The 24553-nt window shown below is 41.2% G+C and overlaps 2 protein-coding genes across 2 annotated transcripts; one reads left to right on the top strand and one right to left on the bottom strand.

Moving 5' to 3' along the window:
• Positions 1–2518: 2518 nt before the first annotated feature.
• On the top strand, positions 2519–8312 carry LOC113165605 (carbohydrate sulfotransferase 1-like). The gene is made up of 6 exons (XM_026365258.1): positions 2519–2587; positions 3602–3972; positions 5040–5253; positions 5388–5614; positions 7578–7795; positions 7976–8312. Exons 2-6 carry the CDS (start codon positions 3640–3642, stop codon positions 8310–8312), a joined length of 1329 nt encoding a protein of 442 aa, XP_026221043.1. The 5' UTR covers positions 2519–2587; positions 3602–3639.
• Positions 8313–10709: 2397 nt separating this feature from the next.
• On the bottom strand, positions 10710–18075 carry zgc:101566 (transmembrane protein 263). The gene is made up of 3 exons (XM_026365261.1): positions 17984–18075; positions 16957–17086; positions 10710–14271 (listed from the first exon to the last, which is right to left on the bottom strand). Exons 1-3 carry the CDS (start codon positions 17987–17989, stop codon positions 13991–13993), a joined length of 417 nt encoding a protein of 138 aa, XP_026221046.1. The 5' UTR covers positions 17990–18075; the 3' UTR covers positions 10710–13990.
• Between the last annotated feature and the right edge of the window lie 6478 nt (positions 18076–24553).

The raw sequence follows: 24553 nt of genomic DNA, 5'->3' as shown, positions 1-24553 counted from the left end.
CTCTCCTCTCTGTCGTCTGTCTCTCTCCCTCTCTGTCGTCTGTCTCTCTCTCCTCTCTGTCGTCTGTCTCTCTCCTCTCTGTATCTCTCTCCTCTCTGTCGTCTGTCTCTCTCCTCTCTGTCGTCTATCTCTCTCCTCTCTGTATCTCTCTCCTCTCTGTCGTCTGTCTCTCTCCTCTCTGTCGTCTGTCTCTCTCCTCTCTGTCGTCTGTCTCTCTCCTCTCTGTATCTCTCTCCTCTCTGTCGTCTGTCTCTCTCCTCTCTGTCGTCTGTCTCTCTCCTCTCTGTATCTCTCTCCTCTCTGTCGTCTGTCTCTCTCCTCTCTGTCGTCTGTCTCTCTCTCCTCTCTGTCGTCTGTCTCTCTCCTCTCTGTCGTCTGTCTCTCTCCTCTCTGTCGTCTGTCTCTCTCCTCTCTGTCGTCTGTCTCTCTCTCCTCTCTGTCGTCTGTCTCTCTCCTCTCTGTCGTCTGTCTCTCTCCTCTCTCGAACTTTCTCTCATCTACTGTTGAGTCGCTAATTTTACCGCCTGTGATCCACAGAATCGATTGGCTAAGTGAAGTCACATGGGATGGCTTAACTCGCATTCAATTGGCCAATGCGTTCTCGCGTCCGCTAATTAACTACCGTAACGATCGCAATAGCTGCGCCGGTTACATTTAAGGTGTCCCTCTAGATTTGGAATCAAAACATTCGGTATCGTCTGTAGCTCCGGGTCCGTTTGGGACAGCTTCTGGGTCCGGATCCGGACCGCGGTCCGCCTGTTAGTGACCCCTGATCTACAGTATGTCAATGTGCTGCCTTCTACTGGCAAACACCAGCTGCTACAGTTCAAAGATTTGTGGATTTCAATAAAAGCAACTGTTGTAAACAGTGTGGTTCTGCTGTATGTTACTGTTAAGAGCTGACGCTCAACGCTTCCAGCAGTCCTGCAGTGGCCTCTCATTAAAGTAGACACACTTGACAATCACAGGAAGTCTGTTGTCACTCTCAGCAAAATCCACAGTGAACTTTATGTCTCTACAAGTTAACAGCATTCCTAAGAGGTCATGCATCTTAAAAATTTCAACTTACCACGGTTTAAAAATAAGTTGTTTTAAGAAATGTCATTGTACTTTTTGTGTGAACACATTTGTGTTACTTTTGTGGCAGAAAGATTCAACTACTATCAGATGAATGTAAAAGGCTGCATGTTCACGGTGGAGATATTTATGAGAAAGGAAATACAGCAGTTATTCTAGACAGCAATGTTGACTTGTTAAAGTGACACTTTCCTGTAATGAAAAAAAAGACATCTAAACTAAACCATCTGCCTGTGTGTCCTCTATATTCTGTCAGTGTTCAGGTTTGGATGAAGCTCGGGAGTCGAGGCAGAGGGCAGGAGGATCACAGAATAATACCGTGGCTTCATAGTACAGTCAGAATAGATGTAAGAGTATGTGAGAGCAAACATTTGACACTGAAATCAAAACTGTTCATCGATTGCAAGTAAAAAAACATTTTACAGAGAAACACTAAAGAAGAACTTAGTGATCAAATGTTTTGATGGTCAAATGAAGAGCAGGAGGTCACTTGGGGTGAGAAGGGTGCTACGTGGTTAGTCAGCAATGTTCTGCTGGAAACCTGATGCACAGACATATTTATGGCTGCAAGTCGAATTACTTAAACAAGCCTCTGATGAGATCTGTGTATTTGAACAAGGGAATTCATATACTCCTTTACACAAGTGCTTGAATGTAATTGTAATCTTATTTTGGTCCAGCAATGGTGGAAGCAGCTGGCTCACTGTGCCCACTCAGCACTTTCACTCCCAACATCTAAAAACTGTTGAAGCTGGAACTTGTTTATTCTCTATTCATGTCTCACAATACTGCAATCTTTCTTGTAATCACACTTTGCTTCACACCACTCATCAGAACCTACAGTGGTTCTTTCTGATTATGTCCAGGTTCTACTGGAAACACCCCAGATCGGGCTGGTGTGCACAGGGTGGGGTGGGGGGGTAACCTTTCTGTCATTGTACAATGGCTGCAGGAAGGTGAGTATCATTCTGAGACAGCCACAGAAAAATGTGAACCATAAATAGCATGAGGAGGAGGAGGGGGTGGTGGTGTGGAGGGGGATCGGGGTGAGGATGCAGCGTGGAGACAGAGAGAGAGAGAGAGAGAGAGAGAGACAGAGAGAGAGAGAGAGACAGAGAGAGACAGAGAGAGAGAGACAGAGAGAGAGAGAGAGAGAGAGAGAGAGAGAGAGAGAGAGACAGAGAGAGAGAGAGAGAGAGACAGAGAGAGAGAGAGACAGACAGAGAGAGAGAGAGAGACAGAGAGAGAGAGAGAGAGAGAGAGAGAGAGAGAGAGAGAGAGAGAGAGAGAGACAGAGAGAGAGAGAGAGAGACAGAGAGAGACAGAGAGACTTGTGCCGTTCACGTCTGTCACGAACCAGCCCAGCAGCCTGTTGAGGGGCATGCGCCTGTCCGCCGCCGCAGCATCTCCCCCCCTGGTTTCCAGTCCACGGCTCTATCTGGATTTGGATCGTCTCCTGTCCGCGGCGTCATGTCCTCAGCCTCCCTTTGTGCAGCTCAGGCGGCCGCAGGTTGGTGTTTGCCCCGGCGGCGGAGCCACACGGCGGCCTCATCGTGTGTTCGTCACCGCCTGCTCACCTCCTCCTCCTCCACCTCCTCCACCTCCTGCTGCTGATGAGATGAGATGAGAGGTAAGTGGAGGAAAGCGAGGCGTTTCCGGCCGAGAGGACACCCTCAAGCAGGAGGAGCAGACGGGAGGAGACGGCGCGAGGACGAACATTCGAAGATGGCTAGATGATGGATAGATGGATAGATAGATAATAGATAGATTTATCTGGAAGCTAGACTTCACGTCAGGCGGCAGAAAGAAAAGCTATTCTTATCATGTATCTATTAATTAGTGTAATCTGATCTAATCAATTCATTTATTTGACTCGTGTAGATCATAACATTTAGTTCCACTACATCACTCATTTGTTTACTAAGACACATTCAATGAGCTTTGGAGTTTTTCTAAAATTAGTACTTAAGACAAATATTACAACGTATGTCATTAATGAAAATACTTTGCTATTTACCTCAAAAGATCCATCAGTGCTGCTTTGTGTTGAAAATGTCATCAGTTGTGTAAAGTACCACTGATAGTGTATTTAAAAGCACTGTATGAATACCATGACAGGTTTTCTTGAGTATTTCCAGTTTCTGTTACTTCATACTTTGATTCAAATCCAAATATTCTCCATTTTGCTCCACTACATATTTAACCATTAACTACAGTTACTAGTGTTTTTTTGTAATCTTAAGACTTCATTGATCCCTGGACTGACGTTTACAAGCTACCCTGCAGTAAATAAAGAAATTCAAACGAGGATTATTAGATTTGAAACATATCATCATCAACACAGCCTGAGAGTAAAGAGTTATTGGAGTAATGTGAGACACAATCTGACTAAAGATGTAGATCTTTCACCAAAAGGCTCCGTGATGTTCTTCAAAAGATTCAACAAAAGACAACGATTCTAATCGTATCTCATTGTGTCCCCATCCTCCTTATGTACTCCTGTCTCTGTCCCACTGTCTGGCAGACAGTGCTGCAGATTCCTGATGCATCAGTCCAGCCATCATGCAGTGTTCTTGGAAATCCGTGGTGCTGCTCGCGTTAGCCTCCATAGCCATCCAGTACACGGCCATCCGCACCTTCTCCACCAAGCCTTTAAGCCTGCTGTGCTCTGTGGGCCTGGCAACCACGGTCTCTGCTGTCAACTGCAGCTTCAAAGATTTGACACGACTGGGCCAGCAGCCGCTTGAGGGCTCAGATCAAGGCTGCGACGAGATGGTCTCCCACACTCCCCCTTCACCCTCCTTTACCGCCAGCAAGAGAACCCACATCCTCATTCTGGCCACCACACGGAGCGGATCCTCGTTCGTGGGTCAGCTGTTCAATCAGCATCCAGAGGTTAGAATGTAATACGGACACGTTATCCACATGTTTCAAGTCAACTATCAGATCAATTCAGCCAACATTATCTATGAAGGTCATCTTAGGTGCAAGGCAGAGGTAAAATCAAGCAACAGAGTGACCCCTCACACACACAATTAAATGAACTTATAACCTAAAATAAACAGTGGGGACCACTGGAACACTTGTTGAGGGTCAGTTTGGTCAAATTAACTTCAATGCAGTGTAGATTGCCTGTAAAGCATAGCCACTGTAAACTAGGTTGCTGGTAATTAGTATACCATACTATCATTTATACACCGGCGTTCAAAAGTTTGAGGTCACCTAGAAATGCTTTTTGAAAGAAAATCAGCATTGAAAATGTTGTAAGGACTATCACAGCTGGAAACAGCAGTTTTGTTTTCTGAAGTCATCAGCAAATAACACGTTGTGTTTGCTAATGCAGGTTTATTTATTTCAATTTAAAAACTAGCTGGTCATTAGAAAGCCCTGTGGCAGGTATGTTAGCATTGTGCTGATTGAAAACACAACGAAACGTCCTTCTAAAGCTGGATGATCTTTTCCATGCTTTGGCATGGACAACTTGACATCCATTTTTCCCCAAAAACAAGCTGAGATGAGGATTGATCTTACCACAGAATCCACTGTCCCACAGCTCGTCTGACATGAGCTCAGGCCCAGAGAACTCTGTGGCATTTCTGCACAGAACTGTGTGACGTTTGACTTCCTCTAGAAATCATCCAGAACCGTGTTACATGTTGCATAATGAAAGTCAGTGCGGAAGGGGCTACGAGGACGTAATAGACATAATTCTGAATCATCACAGCTAAAAGCTCAGTAGACCTGGGGCCACACTACCTGTTAGTCAGCTCAGGAGCCACTGAGGCACTTACAGTAGTGACTGGCCTCCAGCAGTGACACCCAATGAAATATGTGGGCTATTTTGTCTGCAGAGGCACAAAAATGTTATTGATTGCACTTTAAAAATTCCATTACAAAGTTTATGTGTGGGAATACATTGTAGCTTTCATATTTTGTCATTGATATTATTTTTCATATCCCAGGTCTTCTACCTGTTTGAGCCTCTGTATCACGTTCAGTTGGCGCTGCTTCCTCGGCTGGCGCAAAGTCGGAACTTGGCTGAGAGAAGGGTAATGCTGGGAGCAGCCAGAGACCTGCTGAGGTCTTTGTACCACTGTCACCTCAACAGCCTGGAGAGCTACATCCGACCTCGTCCTGCTAACCACTCCACTGACAAGCTGTTCAGACGTGGAGCTAGTAAGAGACACTTGTCATCACTGTGTCCACGTGTTCTCAATTCTGTTCTCATAAAGACACTACAGGAGTACTTTAATTGCACTGCACTGTTGTTGTCTTACAGTTTATTGTTTTTGTTTGGGTCCTGTCTTTAGGTCAGTCTCTGTGCTCCCACCCTGTATGTGAGGCTTCTCTGGGTCCAGAGGAACAGAGTCTGGTATTGTCTGATGAGGGGGAGTGTGTGAAGAGGTGTGGACCACTCAATGTATCGCTGGCTGCTGATGTATGCAGAGCAAAACGCCACGCAGCTATAAAAACAGTCCGGATCCCCCAAATTACTGACCTCAGAGCGTTGATTGAGGATCCAAGACTCAACCTGAAGGTAAAGAAATACATTTAGACATTTAGTTATCCTTTATTCAAAGCGACTTATAATTTCAATTCATTCCAATGTTAATTGTATAGCACCAAATCACAACAGAAGTCATCTCAAAACACGTTACAGTGTTTAATGTTCAAGACCTTACAAAATAAAACTGTATAGAGAATTATACAAAAAAACCAACAATCCCACTTGAGCAGCAGTAGACGACAGTGGAGAGGATGAAAACCCCTTTAGAGGAAGAAATGTCCAGCAGAACCAGGCTCAGGGTGGGCAGCCATCTGCCTCGACCGGTTGGGGACAGTGTAAAGAGATGAGAGAGAACAGAACAGAAAAAAACAAACAACAAACAAAAAAAACAAACAGCAAAAACACTGGGCAGGTTGGTAGGACCAGTAACTCTGGAGACATACAGCTCCAGGGCTGTGGATACTTTCAGAGGAGTACAGAGAGAGAGAGAGAGAGAGAGAGAGACGAAGAGGAGGAAACACAACTACCTCACCCGATCCATCCCTAACTATAAGCTTTATAAAAAAAGGAAAGTTTTAGGTCTAGTCTTAAATGTAGAGCTGGAACTTGGAGCTGGTTCCAAAACAAAACAATAAACCTTAATAGAAACAAAACGTACAACAATTACAACATCAGTCCTTATGAAAACCAGTTCCAAAGAAGGTTAATGGGAAGTGGTCCTAAATGAAGAGTTGTCTCTGTTTAAAGAAGATCAGAAAAGGCTGGCTGGAACAGAACAATACAAATATGCAGAGGTTCACTTGGACCTTAGCAAGCGTTAACAGTTTTAGCTTCTCACAAGTTTAAGTCTGGGTTTTAATTGGACCAGTGAAGGTCAGTAAGAAACTGGAAGCCACTGCAGCATTGTTTTGCCTACATATGCTTTGGATCATGACTATACTGAAAGGTGAACCGCCACCTGGGTCTCATTCTGGAGCACATTTACTTTCTGTGTTTGGCTGCATTCATCCTGTTCTCAATTCTGAGATAGTTTTCTTTATATACATTTTTGAAAACTGCTTTTTATGTCACATACTGTCAAAACGACATTATCCATCAGTACATTAGAAAAAAATTGAGTTTAACTGTAGTATGAAAATATTGTTAACTCAAATTAAGCTTCTTCTACATCTTCATTTAAAGTTTCCACCAATTAATACAGACGTCTGGACCAGGGCATGTGTTCATAAATGATATCTAGATGCGATGTGATTTGTTATTGTATTGACAGGTCAGTTTGGTTCCACTGAGTCAGGAGACTGTGTTTAGTGGCTTTTCACTTGCTGAGAACATGGTAGACCAGATGATGGAAGTTTAGATGAGCAATCGATGCATTGCTAAAGTGGTATTGACTGAACATGTAGTGACAATGACTGCAGACGCTCAGAGATACTCCAAACACATGTTCGGACATGTGCACACGTACTGCAATACAGCCAATGCAGGCTCACAGTAGCCTTTATTACACTTGCCCTGATGTGATAGACAGTATTATGTAAGTGTTGACTGGATTGACCTGACAACCTGAGCATCATGTGCATGTGCCGTATATAAAAGACAGACACAAGCTTTTTTTTTTACATTAAATATGATAAGCAGATATTTATACTTCTGGGTTATCTCTCCAAAGGAAACTGCAGCCATTGTTCACCTGTAGGAAATATGTCTGTCTGAAGTTTACAGCAAAGTACCGTTGTGATAGTAGGTTGGAAATGTACTAGACAATGTGTTGACCCTTTCAATCTAAAAATGTCTATATGATATGACTAACAAAATATGAAACTAGACACTAGACTAAGTGTTTCTGTGTTTAGCTATTTCTCTTTTTGAGAGACACAATCTGATCTAAACTTGATATCAGTGCTCGGACACAAACCTCACAAGCAATAGCTATTGGTAATGGCAAATAAAACCCGTCAATATTTCATTCTTTCATCATCATCATCACCATCAGGTGGTGCAGCTTGTTCGAGATCCACGCGGGATCCTTGCATCTCGTATTGAGACATTCCGAGACACCTACCGCCTTTGGCGTCTCTGGAGAGCAACTGGACGTCGACCCCACAACCTGGACCTGGGACAGATCAACACAGTCTGTGAGGACTTCCTCAGGTCTGTTTCCACGGGCCTGGCCAGACCTGACTGGCTCCGAGGGAGGTACATGCTACTCAGGTGAGAAAATCAGAGATGTTATTAATACACATACAGTGTTTATCCTCCTACAGCCCAGGAATGTGTGGAGAGTTCACAGCTCTCACCTTGTGCAGTAGTTTTTGTTGCCTACACCTTACATACTGTAGTCACAAATTGCTAAATAGTCCTTGTCTAATGTCCCTTCCCTGCCTCGGTCAGGTACGAAGATTTGGCCAGGTTTCCTCTTCAGAAGACAAGGGAGCTCTACAGTTTCCTGGGTCTGGTTCTGGATCACAGTGTGGAGGACTGGATCATCAACAACACCCGTGGCAGCAGTGATCTGTCATCACGACAGAAGTTCACCACAGTTCGGGACTCTGCGGCCAACGCGGAGAACTGGAGGGTGAAGCTTTCTTTCGATATGGTGGTTTATACTCAGACCGCCTGCCAGCCACTGCTGGAGCTCCTTGGATACAAGACAGTGTTTCATCCCAGAGAACTGAGGAACCTCTCACACTCTTTGGTGGAGGACAGGACGTTCCTCCCATTTTTTTAAAATAAGTGATGTCATATACAGTATACTACATAGTAATTCTAATGTGGTTTGAGTAACCAGTAGGAAAGGACAGTCTTAATGTAGAAACAATACAGTCAAAGCTTCTTTGACCACTGTGGATCTCCTCTGTGTCAGGGGTGCATCAGTTTGCTTAAAAGTCCAAGTTCTTTAAAACGATCTCTAATAAGCTTCATTGGCATCAATGCTACTTGAGCACATGAGGAGGCTCAGCAGTTTCTCATTTCTTCTTCATCTAGTTACCTTCTGGCCAATGAGCTACCTCAGTTTCAGCACTGTTGCCCTTTAAACAGAAGACATAGGGCGACCCAACCTAAAGTTAATCATGTTTAGATATATGTACATTCATACTGTAGTTTAAATCATTTAATATTTCAACCTATGAGGTTTTCGACAGACACGTATGATGGTGTGTTATTACATTTTTTTTTATCAGTTTCTCTTTGTAGGGAATCTTTAAAACCAGATGGTTTTTATGTTATAGCAACGTCTGTGCAGACTCTCAGTCATGCAGGTTATGTTTATCTTAAAATGTTGTTCAGTGGCAGCAGGACTTGGTTTAAGTATGAAATTATTTTCTAGTAGTTTTTTCCAGGGTGGTGATAACAAATGCATCTCATCCATAGCCTATAACTCTCAGTGATACCAATCACATTATATTGTAAATTGTGTACATTGTAGTTTAGAACAGGGATGGAACAGGATAGTGGCATATTTATTTTTCCCAAACATAGAAAAACTAGATTGCAGAACTCTTTATATTTTTTAATAACAGTACGTTTAGGTTCACAAATTCAAATTCAAAGAGAATGTGGTCATGAATGTGTTTTGTCCAACTATGTTAGAGTAAACACAACAAATTGAAATGAGCATCTTATGTTTTTTCTAGTGAGCATAAGTCATTCAGGACTTCATCAAGTCTTTTTGTTTCTTCTGCCTAATCTCAATCAAAGCAGGAAATTAAACTTAATTCCAAGCCTATAATCATTGTCAGTTCTTCTAGCTGAAGTAATATTTGTAGGGTGGTCGTACATACATTTACTCATCAAGTACTTAAACTAAAACTTTTCTGCTTTTAATTTAAGTTTTATTGGTATAGGTTCCAGTTCATCTACTGGTAGTCTCCAGAGACTATTGACCTTACATTCATTATAGTTCAGTATGAAATACTGGTGCAGTAATTAGGTCATAATCATATTCTATGATGACTTTCGTGCTTAGAGTCTGTTCATTTGAGTCAAAGGAGACTGACCACTTAGTTGTTTTTTATGTCTCAGTATTGAATTACCAATCTATTTCTTTCTACTGGAAGTCTAAAATATATCCCACACAGCTGCCTCCAGTGAAATTACAGCTTGTTTTAATTTTTGACTATTTTTGGTCCATTTTAATGGGTTTTAAAGAGACGGTGATAAGCTTTACCATGTTTGAATGTTTGAAAAGAATCTCGTGAATCTAACAGTGTAAATCACACATAGATACTTGTTTGAGCCCTTTACATTAGCACTACATCTCCAGTTACATCTGCAGTAAGATGGTTTGGTTCAGACAAATTTAGAAACTAGCTCTTAGCAGCCTTCAACCTACCATTTAACCTACTGTTTTAATGTTTTAATGTGAAATACAAAGCTCCCTAGGGTTCTGTTCTTGGCCCTTTTGCTTTTTCCCTTTAACCAAATTCTACACTCTCACAGAATTATTTGCTCTAACACTATTATGCTGATGATACCCAGTTTTATGATTTAAAGTGTTTCTGATGAAATTGAAACATGATCTTTAATACCCGTTGGGTCTTTTAACCTTATACTCCACTCATGCGCTCTGCTCTCAAAGCACTGCTACTCTAGAATCAAAAAGCAGTCATCTGGCTGCTAGGTCTATTATGCCTCTGTAACCTAAATAAAGAAAACTTTTGAACCTAACCTTTAATTTAGTCATTTCTTTTAGTCCTTCCTCCATGAATCTATTTAGTCTAATAGAATATATGTCCTATATATATGTACAATATGTCCTTCCAATTCAAATATGTCCTATGATCTCAAAGCTACGTGTGTATGTGCACCCCTCTCTGTCTTTCTCCCCTTTTTTCCTCCTTGTTCTCTCTTTTCATTTGGGCTTCTCTTTTCCTGAGATTGCTCTGTCGTGGCTGTTGACATCCTGATTTTCAAAGTGGAGATTACTTGTTGCCCTCCCAGCTCATTATCTTTATATAGCTTTGCAATCTGTGACTTTTCGTCCTTTCAGGGTACTTTACCCTCATCAATCTGTCTATCAGAAGTCAGATAGCAGGTGTTGTATGCTGTGCAGATAACGCAGCCCTTTGAGACAAATTTGTGATTTGGTGACGTAGGAAAAAACTGGCATGACATTAATTGAGAGAAAACACTGCTGTTTTTATTTTACAGAATACAGCCTCATCCTGTTTGCAAAAATAATTCTATAATACACAAAATTGCTTAGTCTGAAAACTGCCATAGTAACAGAGGATTCAGATTTAAAACTATCAGAAAGGGGAGGAAGGTGAAAAGGAGCAGGCTAAAAGTAACATGAAGGAAAGAGCAATAGCCTATTGTCTGACATGCAGCAAACTGTAGTCTTTTGTTGCTTATGGAAATGTAGCTTCAAAGCAACAGTGCAAATATAAATATTAGACTAATGAAAATTGATTTGGTCTTTACACAGTCACATCATAAAGGACAAGTTATTTATCTACACGTATGTTTTTATAACCTCTATTTTATGGAAGTTGCATTGAGCATTTTTCAGAATGGGGCACTCTGTGCAGACTCCAAAACAATCCCAGATTTCCAGTATGGACATTCTGTGAGATAATGAAGCTGTTGTGGTTATTGTATACACTATTGTTTGTCAAGAAAATCATAGACCTGTGAAGAAACATTACTGCTCTGGTTTGATCCCCAAAAAAATGTTTTAAAAGTCCATTTCTATTCGTACACTCACACTGTGCCTTGACATAACTGTGTTATTGCTGTTTTATTGGGCACCTTAAAACCGTAAAAGAGAAAAATGATTTTCTATCCTAAACAAGCAGATCTCATTCTCTAGCTTATTACCTTATGAATTCCAAGCATCAGTGAATGTGCCATGGTTAACATTATAACTGTCACCTTCCTCGGGCTCAGTATAATGTATCATACAGCTTACTCTGCCCTTTTCTAGTGTGAAGTCCATTTCATTACATTTGCAGCAGAAAACTGACTGAATGTGATTGTAACATTTGTGAAATGAGATTGTGCAAAAATTATGTGATTTCCATGTAAGAACATAAAAGCAGAGTAAATGTTGTGAAACAGGCTGCAAAGACAATGCTGAAGACATACAATGCTAAAATACACACAAGTAAGAGGCACTAATATCAACTAAAGGTCCTTAAGAAACATAAAAATACAGAACATTTAAAAAAAGAAAACTTCAAGTACATTTATGCAATGAAAAATGTGCGGCTGTGATAAATAATCCGCATTGTAAAATGATGGATAGAAAGATCTATCATAGTGACCTATCAAACTAAAGACATTGCCTATTAGCTTACTTCTGCATTTCTGCAGTAGTGTCAGGGATGCCAAACAGTAGAGTTTTAATGAGAGGAAACCGCCCTTTAAGTCAAGTGCTTAGTCTCCATTTTCAGTTAGAGACATTTTTCTTGGTGAGTGATGTGCACTTTTTGTGCATGCATACACCTGTGCAAGGAGCTTGATTATGCAGAAATAGTCACTTGCATAACATGCATTTGGCAAAATGACTTGATGATCGTTGCTTAAAGTGATATTTTCACACTATATTGTAATTTAATCTCACTAACCTTACTCTTGTTTATGCTAATCTGCTTTAACCACCATCAAATTATTAAATTATTTGTGATAATTTGCAAATCTCATCTTTTTTGTGACTATCTTCCAGTTTATTGATTTCACTGCACAAGTCAAGCGCAATTAATGAATGAATGCAGATGAAGCTATTTGGAGGAAGAAAAATGACTTCAGTAAAAGCAAAAAAATAAATTAAATAATAAATGTGTCAAAATAAATGCATAAATAAATGTGATTAATATACAGTATTTCCACAATGTAATACATCTACATTTGTTTATACTTTTCTTGTCCACTTAATTAATTTATTTTTAAATTTCAACAATTATTTCTAGTTATATGTGTCTATATGCTAATTAGGTAGGCGGTCCCAATTATCCTGACCCCAGTCTAAAGCAGAACCACTGCAAAAATCCAAAGGTTCTGTGATGTCAAGCCACATAGATAGAAGAGAGAGGACTGAGCTCTCATTGAGAAATTAACATTAGTCCCACAGTAGATCAATCCAGCTTTAGACTGAGGTTAGGACCGACAGACAAACAGCAATAAATACATGTTGAAATGTATATTAAAAGAAGTAGACACATATAAATGTATATGTATTACATTGTAAAAATATACTCACTTTTATTAATGTTGCATTTATTTACTTGTCAATTTATTTCAATTTGTATACATTTATTACTATTGTTTTATTTTTGTATTTAGATTTCTGTATTTCTACCCTCCATAAAGTTACGCTTCAACTCCAAACCACAATTTTGGTCAGCTGAGACCCTGCAGAAACATTTAGCACATTTAGAATAAAGACTAAAGGTTAATGAAGTAGGCTGTCCAGCACAGAGTCTGAAGAACAATAAATGTGGAACTGTACAAATACTTACTGTCTGGGCTGGAATAAATAAATAAAACCCTGTCTTGTCTATTTCTACTCTCTTTTTCTATATCGTGCTCTGTATCATTTTCATTTTTTATTCTCCCAATATCCACTGAAACATGTTTTGTTTCATTAATAGAGTTATGCTGATGTATGTTGGCTAATGTAGCCTCAGTACAAGTTAAAACTACAGCCGAATAGCTGAAATGATTCCTATCAGAACTTCACTGTAAAAGAGGGAACGTGAACTGGAACTGTTTTCCCCATTCAACAAAATTCTTGATATATAAACTAAAATACTGACACTGATAAAACCGATTCCAAATGTAAACTACAGCTTCAGGACTGACCACATAAGAGATATTAGAAACAAACTAATACAAACTAAGCTGTGCTCAGATTCCACAGTAACATACAGTACAATACATGGAGTATTTGTACACCCATCTCGGGAAATACAGTAACACGTCATCCCAAATGTCATACAAAATTCCTAAAAATGTTGTCATGATCTGATTTAGTGTGTTAACACATTAATATGTGTTTGAAACCGCGTATTTATGCATAACGTATAACTTTATAAAGGACGTATTATGTGCCGTTGACATTCCAGAGGTCTGACTGTAATAGTTTTCCGCCTCTTATTTATATTGTGTCATAATTTCATTGGATGCTCCTCCTAAAGTTAAACCTTTTTTAACCTCCCACTGTGCACTGTGTGCACGTTGCACCTTTGATGCCTGTACCTCTTGTAGAAGTACATCTCTAGTGACAATCTGACTGACTTCTAGTTGCTTTTGTAGCTTTGTAGCTGCATGAGTGAATACACTTGATTAGAAGAATAATGATAAATCCATTCTTAGCTTTCGAGGTATTTTGCTCGTTTGCATTACTCACAAACACACACACACACATACACCACACACACACACACACACAGAGTCCACTGTTCATCAGTCAGCTTTGTCCTTCTTTCTTGGTGTGACTTTACTTGCCACCACAGATCCCACTGCTCCGACACCTCCTGTAACCATGGAGACGCTCCCTTTGACCAATCCTGCACTGGCTGCCGGCACACTGGTCACAGCTGTTTTGGTGAGCTCAAAACTTTTAGTTCCTACCCAGGCAACACCCCCTAGGGTTGCACCAACAACGTTTCGTGTCATGCTGAACAAGCCACCGCCCACTCTCCATATGACTCCCCCGTCTGGCCTGGGGTGGTCCTTCTCTGTGTCTGAGGACAGAGATACAGAGACAGATTTAGAGACACAGACAGTAGTCCAACATGTTAAATTAGATCAACATAAAATAATGTATGTTTGAAAGGGGCTATGTGAATGTACTCTACACAGAGGTATAACACAAGATCGACAGCACAAAATAACCAAGCCTTGATGGTAATTTGTCCTTATGGCCGCTCACATAAAAATATGTGGGTGGCCACATGGGTGCCCTAGTGTTTACCCTTACTTGGCACTTGTGTGCATACACAGAGTTGCCTCATTTGCCTAAAAAAACTTGCACTTGGGGTTAGAGAAATATTTTTAAAAACAAGTCTGGAGCAGAATCTTACTTGGATCCAGTTTGCAGACTGGCAAAGCTCAACATGAATGGACTGGATACATTTATCTCTTCAATGCCAGACTGACTTGTCCTCTTTACAAAGACACGGCAGGGTACACCCTGGACAGGTTGCCAGTCTATCACAGGGCTGACATAAAGAGAGAGACATATTCACACTCACATTCACAACTATGGTCAATTTAGAGTAACCAATTAGCCTAACGTGCATGTCTTTGGATGGTGGGAGAAAGCTGGAGTACCTGGAGAGGACCCACGCCAAAATAGTGAGAACATGCAAACTCCGCACAGAAAGGCACCCTGGCGACCTGTGGATTCAAACCCAGATCCTTCTTGCTGTGAGGCAGTCTGCAGAAATTTTAGCAATCTGGCAAATTTTACCAGCACAGTAGCTTTTAATTCTGTTGACAGCGTATTTATGTGCATATATTGATAATTGCAGTGTTGTGTATTTTAATGCTGATTAAAAACAGAGATACTAATGTACAGAGATGGGCAAAGGGAGTTGCAGTGTGTCTTCATAGATCTAGAGAAAGCGTATGACAGGGTGCCGAGAGAGGAGCTGTGGTATTTTATGAGGAAGTCTGGAGAGGCAGAGAAGTGTGTTAGAGTAGTACAGGACATGTATGAGAGCTGTAAGACAGTGGTGAGGTGAGCTGTAGGTGTGACAGTAGAATACAAGGTGGAGGTGGAGGTGCATCAAGGATCAGCTCTGAGCCTCTTGTTTGCTCTGGTGATGGACAGACTGACAAATGAAGTTAAACAGGAATCATCATGGACTATGATGTTTGCAGATGACAATGTGATCTGTGGTGAGAGCAGTGAGCAGGGGGAGGAAAATCTAGGGAGGTGGAGGTGTGCTCTGGAAAGCCGAGGAATGAAGGTCAGCCGCAGTAAGAGAGAATAAATGTGTGTGTGTGAAGTTACAGGGAGCAGAGATAAAGAATGTGCAGGACTTTAAGTACGGAGGGTCAATGAGCAACGGAGAGTGTGGAAAAGAGCTGAAGAGGCGTGAGCAAGCAGGATGGAACGGGTGGAGAAAAGTATCAGATAAGACAAGTGTGTGATAAGAGTATCAGCAGAATGAAAGGAAAGGTGTTGTTGGTGTACGACTTAGAAACAGTGGCACTGAAGTATAGACAGGAGGCAGAGCTGGAGGTAGCAGAGCTGAAGATGGTGAGGTTCTTTTTGGGAGTGACGAGGATGGACAGGATCAGGAATGAGTACATCGGAGGGACAGCACGTGTCAGATATTTCAGAGATAAAGTCAGAGAAGCCAGACTGAGGGGGTTTAGAAAAGAAGAAGTGTGTATTTTTAATGTGTTAACCTCTCTTCATATAAAATTTTCTCTCTCTCTCTCCATCTCTTGTTTTTGAAGGGGGGTGAGATGAACGGGTGAGATTGGCTGCTATTGGGTCCTAGCCCGACTCAACCTGCTCACAAAGTGTTTGTCTCATTTTTAACTAATTTCCCTACAAATAAAAAGTTGTTTTCCTTGGTTGATGCTTTTTATTCATATTGTCCTTGCCTCCAAGTTACTGTGGATTATATGAACTATTATTGTGTATGATAATGTGATAATAATCAAACTATAAAATTCTTGATAGAGGTCATACCAAAAACTGCATTCTCTGTTTATTCATTTAAATTTTTGAATTACAAGTTATCTTTATAGTACAGAACAAACAATATGATCATTACTGAAATGGGTAAAATAAGTTAAAACTAGTTCTGTAGCGCATATCCACTTTCAAGGTCACTTGTCAATACAATAACAGGTCTGATTGCACAGCACACTTTTCAGGACTGTCAGAAGGAAAAAGAAGCACCAATATGTGGCTTCAAATGAATGAGCACAGTCACTTCTGCTGATTAATGGTGACTACAACTTCCAAAAAAGCAATCAAATACAAATTTGTCTTTAGTCACTGATGGCAAATGTCACATTTAGTCACATGTTATAATGCTATTCTGTCAATGTTAATTACTGTTTCGGAGAAAAAGGAAGTGTTTCTGGTGCTGGTTTGAGGCAGTGAATCTCCCTCCTAATAGAAACATATGACAATTACTGTCATGTGAGTAAGAAGAATTAGAACGTACAGGTGTATGAATCAAGATTGCAATCTAAAAACAGTTAACTGTGCAGCCCTACAGTGAACGGCACAAAACACCCAGAAACTAACATGGCTTGCATGAGCACAATGCTCCATCTGTTGACACAAGCGCAGCAATTAACGTATGTAACAGTTCACACCTCTCATCTTCCTCAAAGAAATACTGCACCCCTCAGCATGGGGGCTGAAAGCGAAAGGAGGGTCCGTAGATATAGTTCCTCACCATGTACGTGTTCCTCCTGGAGATAGGGGGGGACTTCCTCCACTTCACTGTCCTCACAGTCGTGGTGATCATTGGAGTCGGCGGGACACGAGCTGCCCTCCTCCACCCCCTCCTGCTGTGAAGTCAGCACCTGGAAGACAGCATATAATTATAGATGGTGATCGGCAACAGGAGAATGAATGGATGAGCTATAAAAAACAAAATTACTATCTAAGCATATGGATGTACAAGATACATAAAAGAATTGTATTAATGTTTGTAGTTGTTTGTAGCTTAACAACAATAGATCCAATAGAAAATAGAAGATATGCAGTGCCCAAAAGCATGTCCAACACAACCAGGCATCTAGTATTCAATGTTGCATGCTACTCTGACATAGCAAAGTGTTGGTGACACCTGTGACACCGTTTGCAGCAGTGGCACCAGTCTCAAGCATTTTATTGTCTTCAATATAACAAATTTAAATATGTTTAACACAGATGTAAGATTGCGGGGTTCGTCCCCTAGCATTTATTTGGGAAGGATCTTTTGGAGGGATATCTTAAAGGTCCAATAATTACAGCAAGCAAACGTGTGTGCACCAGACTTCCAATCAAGCCTAATGTTCCTGTGTTGTCCTCCTCCAAGCCTGATGAGCTGTCCGTGTCAGCGTCACGTCACGTCACTGAACACAGTGTACGGTGTCGGCGGCTCGGCTCCGCACACACGCAGTTATTTGGCAGCACAGTGCGCTCTGGGTTAGCGTCTCTGACTGTCTCTGTTGTTTGGCTTCGCTAACGTAAGGTTAACGTATTAACAAAGCCTACAGCCGCGGTGTGGAGCCCGCAGAGCGTCTGTTCTCTCTGAAGCTGAATTGAACGTGTCAGACACGCAGACGCACGAAACGGACATTTGTGACTTCACCTAGATAAAACGCTGTTGTGTTTATTGGCTACAGCGTCAATGAATGCTGAATATCAGCAGAGCATCTCCAGTTGAACCTCGTAAGAGACTAAAACAAAAAACAAACCTAAAAGCCAGCTCTTACCTTCATCCTGTGTGGTTTTTCTTCCCCCACAAATGTTTCTTCGCTGTGTATTTTAATTTCTCCTGCTTCTGTTGTTTTGCTGTCAACCCTGAAAGCGGAAGTGACGTCTGTTGTTTACTGCGCGCTGCTGTTGTAATGGCAGCGCGCGGCCGCACACTGTCAGCAGACGCCCGCGTTTGACGAGTGCGTCGGTCGGTGAGCCTGCAGATAATCCTCCGTGTAGGCAGATCCATGCTGCACAGCCGTCAGCAGCTCTGGTATTATGGGCTGCTAAATGTGATGATGAGGGCGATGCTGATAACGTGTGAGACTAATGCGCTGTCGAGCTAATTAAGTAAATGGACAGAAGAAGACGTCAAGTTATCGCCGCCGCCTTTTTGAGCACAGCGGGCCACTGTAGTTTTTAGATTACACAGATTGAATTGTATATAAATAAATAAATACATTAGCAGATGCAGTTGGCCTTCATAACTGTATAACAAGCTAAGATAGCATCAAGTCATAATAGATCTCACATATACTGTAGCTGTATTATACCTGTATCTATATATGCAGCTGTATTATATACAGGTATAATACAGCTACAGTACTCAAGATCCTGGTGGACTGGTCATACTGGGCTCTGAGACTAGAAACTTTCTGTGATCACACTTCAGATTTCAGTGGATATGTGTGTTCAAAACCCTTTGTGTTTTGTCTCATAATGTTGTTTGACATAGGTACTTTTCATAAGAGTCACAGTTTCTGATCGTATCGGACAAACTGGTTTAGTTCAGTGGTAATATGAACAAAAAGGAGTCTGTCCATTCTGGATTAAAAACTCTCTGTCGTCTGTGTCTCTCCTCTCTTTCGTCTGTATCTCTCCTCTCTGTCGTCTGTCTCTCTCCTCTCTGTCGTCTGTCTCTCTCCTCTCTGTCGTCTGTCTCTCTCTCCTCTCTTTCGTCTGTATCTCTCTCCTCTCTGTCGTCTGTCTCTCTCCTCTCTGTCGTCTGTCTCTCTCACCTCTCTTTCGTCTGTATCTCTCTCCTCTCTGTCGTCTGTCTCTCTCCTCTCTGTCGTCTGTATCTCTCCTCTCTGTCGTCTGTCTCTCTCCTCTCTGTCGTCTGTCTCTCTCCTCTCTGTCGTCTGTCTCTCTCTCCTCTCTGTCGTCTGTCTCTCTCCTCTCTGTCGTCTGTCTCTCTCCTCTCTGTCGTCTGTATCTCTCTCCTCTCTGTCGTCTGTCTCTCTCTCCTCTCTGTCGTCTGTCTCTCTCTCCTCTGTCGTCTGTATCTCTCCTCTCTGTCGTCTGTCTCTCTCCCTCTCTGTCGTCTGTCTCTCTCTCCTCTCTGTCGTCTGTCTCTCTCCTCTCTGTATCTCTCTCCTCTCTGTCGTCTGTCTCTCTCCTCTCTGTCGTCTGTCTCTCTCCTCTCTGTATCTCTCTCCTCTCTGTCGTCTGTCTCTCTCCTCTCTGTCGTCTGTCTCTCTCCTCTCTGTCGTCTGTCTCTCTCCTCTCTGTATCTCTCTCCTCTCTGTCGTCTGTCTCTCTCCTCTCTGTCGTCTGTCTCTCTCCTCTCTGTATCTCTCTCCTCTCTGTCGTCTGTCTCTCTCCTCTCTGTCGTCTGTCTCTCTCTCCTCTCTGTCGTCTGTCTCTCTCCTCTCTGTCGTCTGTCTCTCTCCTCTCTGTCGTCTGTCTCTCTCCTCTCTGTCGTCTGTCTCTCTCCTCTCTGTCGTCTGTCTCTCTCTCCTCTCTGTCGTCTGTCTCTCTCCTCTCTGTCGTCTGTCTCTCTCCTCTCTGTCGTCTGTCTCTCTCTCCTCTCTGTCGTCTGTCTCTCTCCTCTCTGTCGTCTGTCTCTCTCCTCTCTGTCGTCTGTCTCTCTCCTCTCTCGAACTTTCTCTCATCTACTGTTGAGTCGCTAATTTTACCGCCTGTGATCCACAGAATCGATTGGCTAAGTGAAGTCACATGGGATGGCTTAACTCGCATTCAATTGGCCAATGCGTTCTCGCGTCCGCTAATTAACTACCGTAACGATCGCAATAGCTGCGCCGGTTACATTTAAGGTGTCCCTCTAGATTTGGAATCAAAACATTCGGTATCGTCTGTAGCTCCATTATGACTTGATGCTTCTAATCCTTTTGGTGTTTGTAAACATAGTAGCACCATGTGCAATGGTGTGCTCGGTTTTATAGCTCAGCTCTTTCTCAGGATGTTTGAGCAGTCATCTCCTTAGTCCAAGTACTTACAAATAAGTGGTGTGGAGCCTCTAACAGCTCAGAGCTTGATGACAAGGGCTGCAGAAAACCCTAAGAAGTGTGCCAAGAATTTTAATGGTGTCAAGAGCAGCAAATGGTTTTGTCGAGTGGCTAATAGATGTTTGTAGGGAGGACTGTCGTGTGTGGTGTTAAAATTGTTCAGTGCTGATAGTATGTTATCGTCAACACTACACCACTGAACTGAGCTAATGCTCAATTCTGATGTGTATGCCAGCCTTGTGATCCCTGACTTAATGTCAGTGATGTGTCAGAGGTGCAGAGCTGGGGACAAAATATCACCTGCTTGTTAGTTTGGTGATGTGACAAGGAAAAACTTTTCTGTTAGAGGAGACCACTCTCCTGACACGTAGGGTGATGGCAGACATCAGGAATGCCTTCCTATCATGTGGAGCCTAAGAAACGTCTTCCTGTAAGTTCTCTCCTGTTTCATCAGCAGGTCATAGAGAGGACTGAGGATGCAGAGATTCTCCATGAATGCGTCAGGGCTCAAAACCAGTCTCCAGCACAGAGCCAGCTTTGCTGATCAGTTTGTTCAATTTATGGTTTCACAAGACTATTTACCTGGCCACTGACTAGACAATGGAGGGACAATGATTTTATAGGAAATACATAGAAAAGTACAAGTCAGAGTGTAAAAATCTACATCTAGACCTATGATTCATATCATGCTATTTGTATTTCTTATGTTATAATAAAAAAAATGCTATTTATGTTTATATTACATGCTGAAAATGTACTTCCAAGGTTTTCAGAGGTACTACATAATAAATAAAACTTGAGCTTAAATGTTCCCTTTTAAAATCTTGACACAACTAAACTAACTCTGCCATGGAGTAGAGCAGCTTGGAAGAACTATAAACAAGTTCACAAGTGGTACACAACACATCATAATGAGAATGACATACTTTAATAATCCCCATGGGGAAACTGTTGATGGACAGCTGCCAAACAGTACATGTCAGCAATACTACAGGGTTTTGGTGTCTCATCTTGTAGCCATGAGGAACCAGAAATTGAACCACTGACCCTGGGATTTATAGGACTCTATCACTGCTCTCCACTCAAGTACACGCTGAGCTGAGTGTGTTGCTGTACGAACCTCTTTCAGTAGCGTTCTGCAAGGCTGCTCCACAGATGAAAGGAAAGCTCTTAGCACAGAAAGCATTGCATCACTGCTTTGTCTTTTATTCATTGTTATATGATATACACTTTACCATTTTAGCTTCTGGGATACTCCAGTATGTTTGGAGACATATCTCTCCTTCACGGTTTGACTGCAGTGGACCAGGGAGATGAAAATGTACCACTTATCTTTCATCGTGTCCTCTTGTACCACTAAACAATCCGGGCTAAAAGTAGAAAAAAGTAAACTAAAATTAGAGGAGTGTTTGATAATCTGAGGTGTTGTGCTTAAAATAAAGCAAGAATTATACTTGTTGTCAATTAAGCATAAAAAAAAACAGACTGTTCTGATGGTTTAGATAAAGTATGTCCAGAGTCCAGAACTGCTCATTCAAGCAAAAAGAAAAGCTCTCAATTGATTCTCCTCCACTTTAGTTCACTTTTCCTGCAAAACCTATAAAAAACTATTGAAAAAAACCAAAAAGACATAGAAAAGTAATTTAGACAAGAGATAGAGAGACAAAAGGTTAGATATACTGCAGTTTACAGTGTATTAAAAGAGGTCTCCCCTGATTTAGCTTTGCACTTCTCCTTGAAGAGAAAGAAAATCAATTTCTGGGAACATTTCACTGACATGGCCAGTGTCACTGTAATTGCATTTAAGTAGCTTAAGAACATATCATCATTATGTTAATATAAAACAATATCTGGTTGCAAAGAAATTCCATACAAAACAATTGCAATGTAGAAACGTATTTTTTAAGAGAGGGTTAATGTGAAAAGTAAGTAAGACTTTACTTTACACATATACAGATATGTACTGTACGAATAAAAGAAATAATGTGTATGTGTATATATACACACATTTATGTAAACAGGGTGGTAACGCATTAGAAAATTATATTAATATGATGCATTTATTATATTAGATTGCACAGATTTGTTAAATTATCAGATCATTCGATTTGTTCCTCACTTATTCCTTAATAGCCAAACGGTTTACCATATTGTCAGATGATACAACAACTATGTCTGTTTGATTGCTGAGGTTTGTTTCTTTTTGAGCTCAAGAAGCATCAAGGCTGATCTATAATATCCACATCAGTCCATCCGTAATTTGATTAGTGTAAACAAAGTTTGGCCATTGTTGTTAGAGAAGCTGAGTTACAGTATGTGAACACAAACACCACTTCCTTCTGTTTCCTGTGAGAACTAGCATTTGACCCCTACATCTTGCTCCCAGCATCGAGTCAGACACATGACGTCCCCTGGGAGCTCGTCGGCCTGTGCTCTACAAGGTCCCCGCTTTCCTTTTCTTGAATCACTGTATATTTTTTAACTCTTAAAGTCTAAAAATACACTCGAGTGCGGATGTTGCTGCTGTGTTACATAAGCCTGTGGGATTGAAGTGTCAGGAATGAGAGGTTGTACAGAAAGTTTCTGGATCTCGGTTCTCACAAAGTAAACAATTATGGAAGAAAGGACAGTTTCCTGGAACGGCTTCACAGATGAAAATCTCTACAGAATTCACTTAAAGCTATGTTTTGGACACTTTTTTAATCGATGTGAGGAGCACTGTCACAGATTTCCTGGGTTCCACTTTTGCAGCTAACACTAACAATAGAGAAAGCAATTAATCAAAGTGTATTTAGTCTGTATACCAGAGTTCTATGTTATGTAGAAGTGTGATCGCTCCTGCAGTTAAAAAGAATACCTCTCAGCCCCTGAAATGCATCCTGGATATTGTCTCTGTCAGCCACTCTTTATACAGGCACATTTCATATTTAAGAGTTAAAGACAGCATTATTATTTTTTGTATCTCTTTTTCTTTTCCAGTATACAGCAAGACTGAGAAATACAAACAATAATGCATCCCACATTAGCAAGATGTTTTTTTTATTTGTTTATAATCATCTTCACCTTCATTTTTGACAATATTCTTTGACATGGATAATAGCACTCTCATCAAATCTGTGGAGAGATGTTCTGTGGTGACATTCTGTGAGAACAGTCACCTGCATCTTTCTGTTATTGGTGATATGACTCTTGTTATTCTACTGTAAGTTTGCTGTGGAAATGTTTAACAGCCCATTGACGCTCCACTCAAAGCTCACTATCTGGTTTGTTACTTGTGGAGGGAGTTCCTCAGCCACATTTCATTATACAAACCCAAGGACAACACAAAGAGAGTTTTGGTGACCGCAGGGTTTTATTACCTTTTTCATGCACCTTCATTGAATATCAGTTCAGTCTCTTTGGTTGCAGTGATTACAGCTAATTAAAAGTGAGGTTTGTACTTTTTTTTTCAATGTAGTCCATCTCACACTAAGTAAGATCAATAACTCTACACTTTGACTTTGACATCTAACAATAAATTTAATAAAAAATAAAGTCATGTTTATTATTGGGTTTTCACTTTGCTATAATGTAAGCTGAGGTAGGTGAAGGAACAGATACTTGTGGTTGTAATTCACTGGCTCTAATGAATGTACACAGCATGACATGTTATTTTATTGTGTAATAATTAACTTTATATCGGTTAAAAAGAAACATGTACAGAATTAAACATATATTCACAAGTGAATTTCTGGCTTCAAAACTCCAAGTTGCTCTGGCAGAGATAGACCTGGAAGTACAGTGACAGTACGGTGGGGTTGTGGCAGGGGCAGGTGATCCGAGATGTTCTGTGGTGATGTTGGAGGTTTGCACTGGCGTACTGTAGCTGCTCGCATCAGATAAACCCTGACCATTGCCTACAATGTGGTGAACACAGCACCACTTACCTGAACTCCCTCATCCTGGTCTACGATCCCTCTTGCTCACTGCACTCTGCAAGCAAACAACTTCTCCTGCTCCCTTTACCTCACCTTAAAAGATCCCAGACAAAAAAACTAACTGAAACTGCTGCACAGACGTCCACATTCTTGGTTTCCAGAAGTTGGAACTCCAATGCATCATGTTGTGAGGCATTCAGTGACAATACAGAGTGTAGGTCATTGGTGTTCCAAACAGCCCTAACCCACAAAAAACAAACAAACAAAAACCCCAAAACAACAACAAAAAACTAAAACTAATGTCATTTTTAAAAAATGTCCTTAACTAATGTCATTACGTCACTACAGAGTGGAGAAACAGAGAACAACATGCATACGTGTTGCTCCATGAACTGGTGCAGTACCTGCTGGTGGTCCAGCA

Source organism: Anabas testudineus, chromosome 6, assembly GCF_900324465.2.
Source record: "Anabas testudineus chromosome 6, fAnaTes1.2, whole genome shotgun sequence".
Lineage (NCBI taxonomy): Eukaryota > Metazoa > Chordata > Actinopteri > Anabantiformes > Anabantidae > Anabas > Anabas testudineus.
This window is presented reverse-complemented; position numbering and strand designations above follow the sequence as displayed.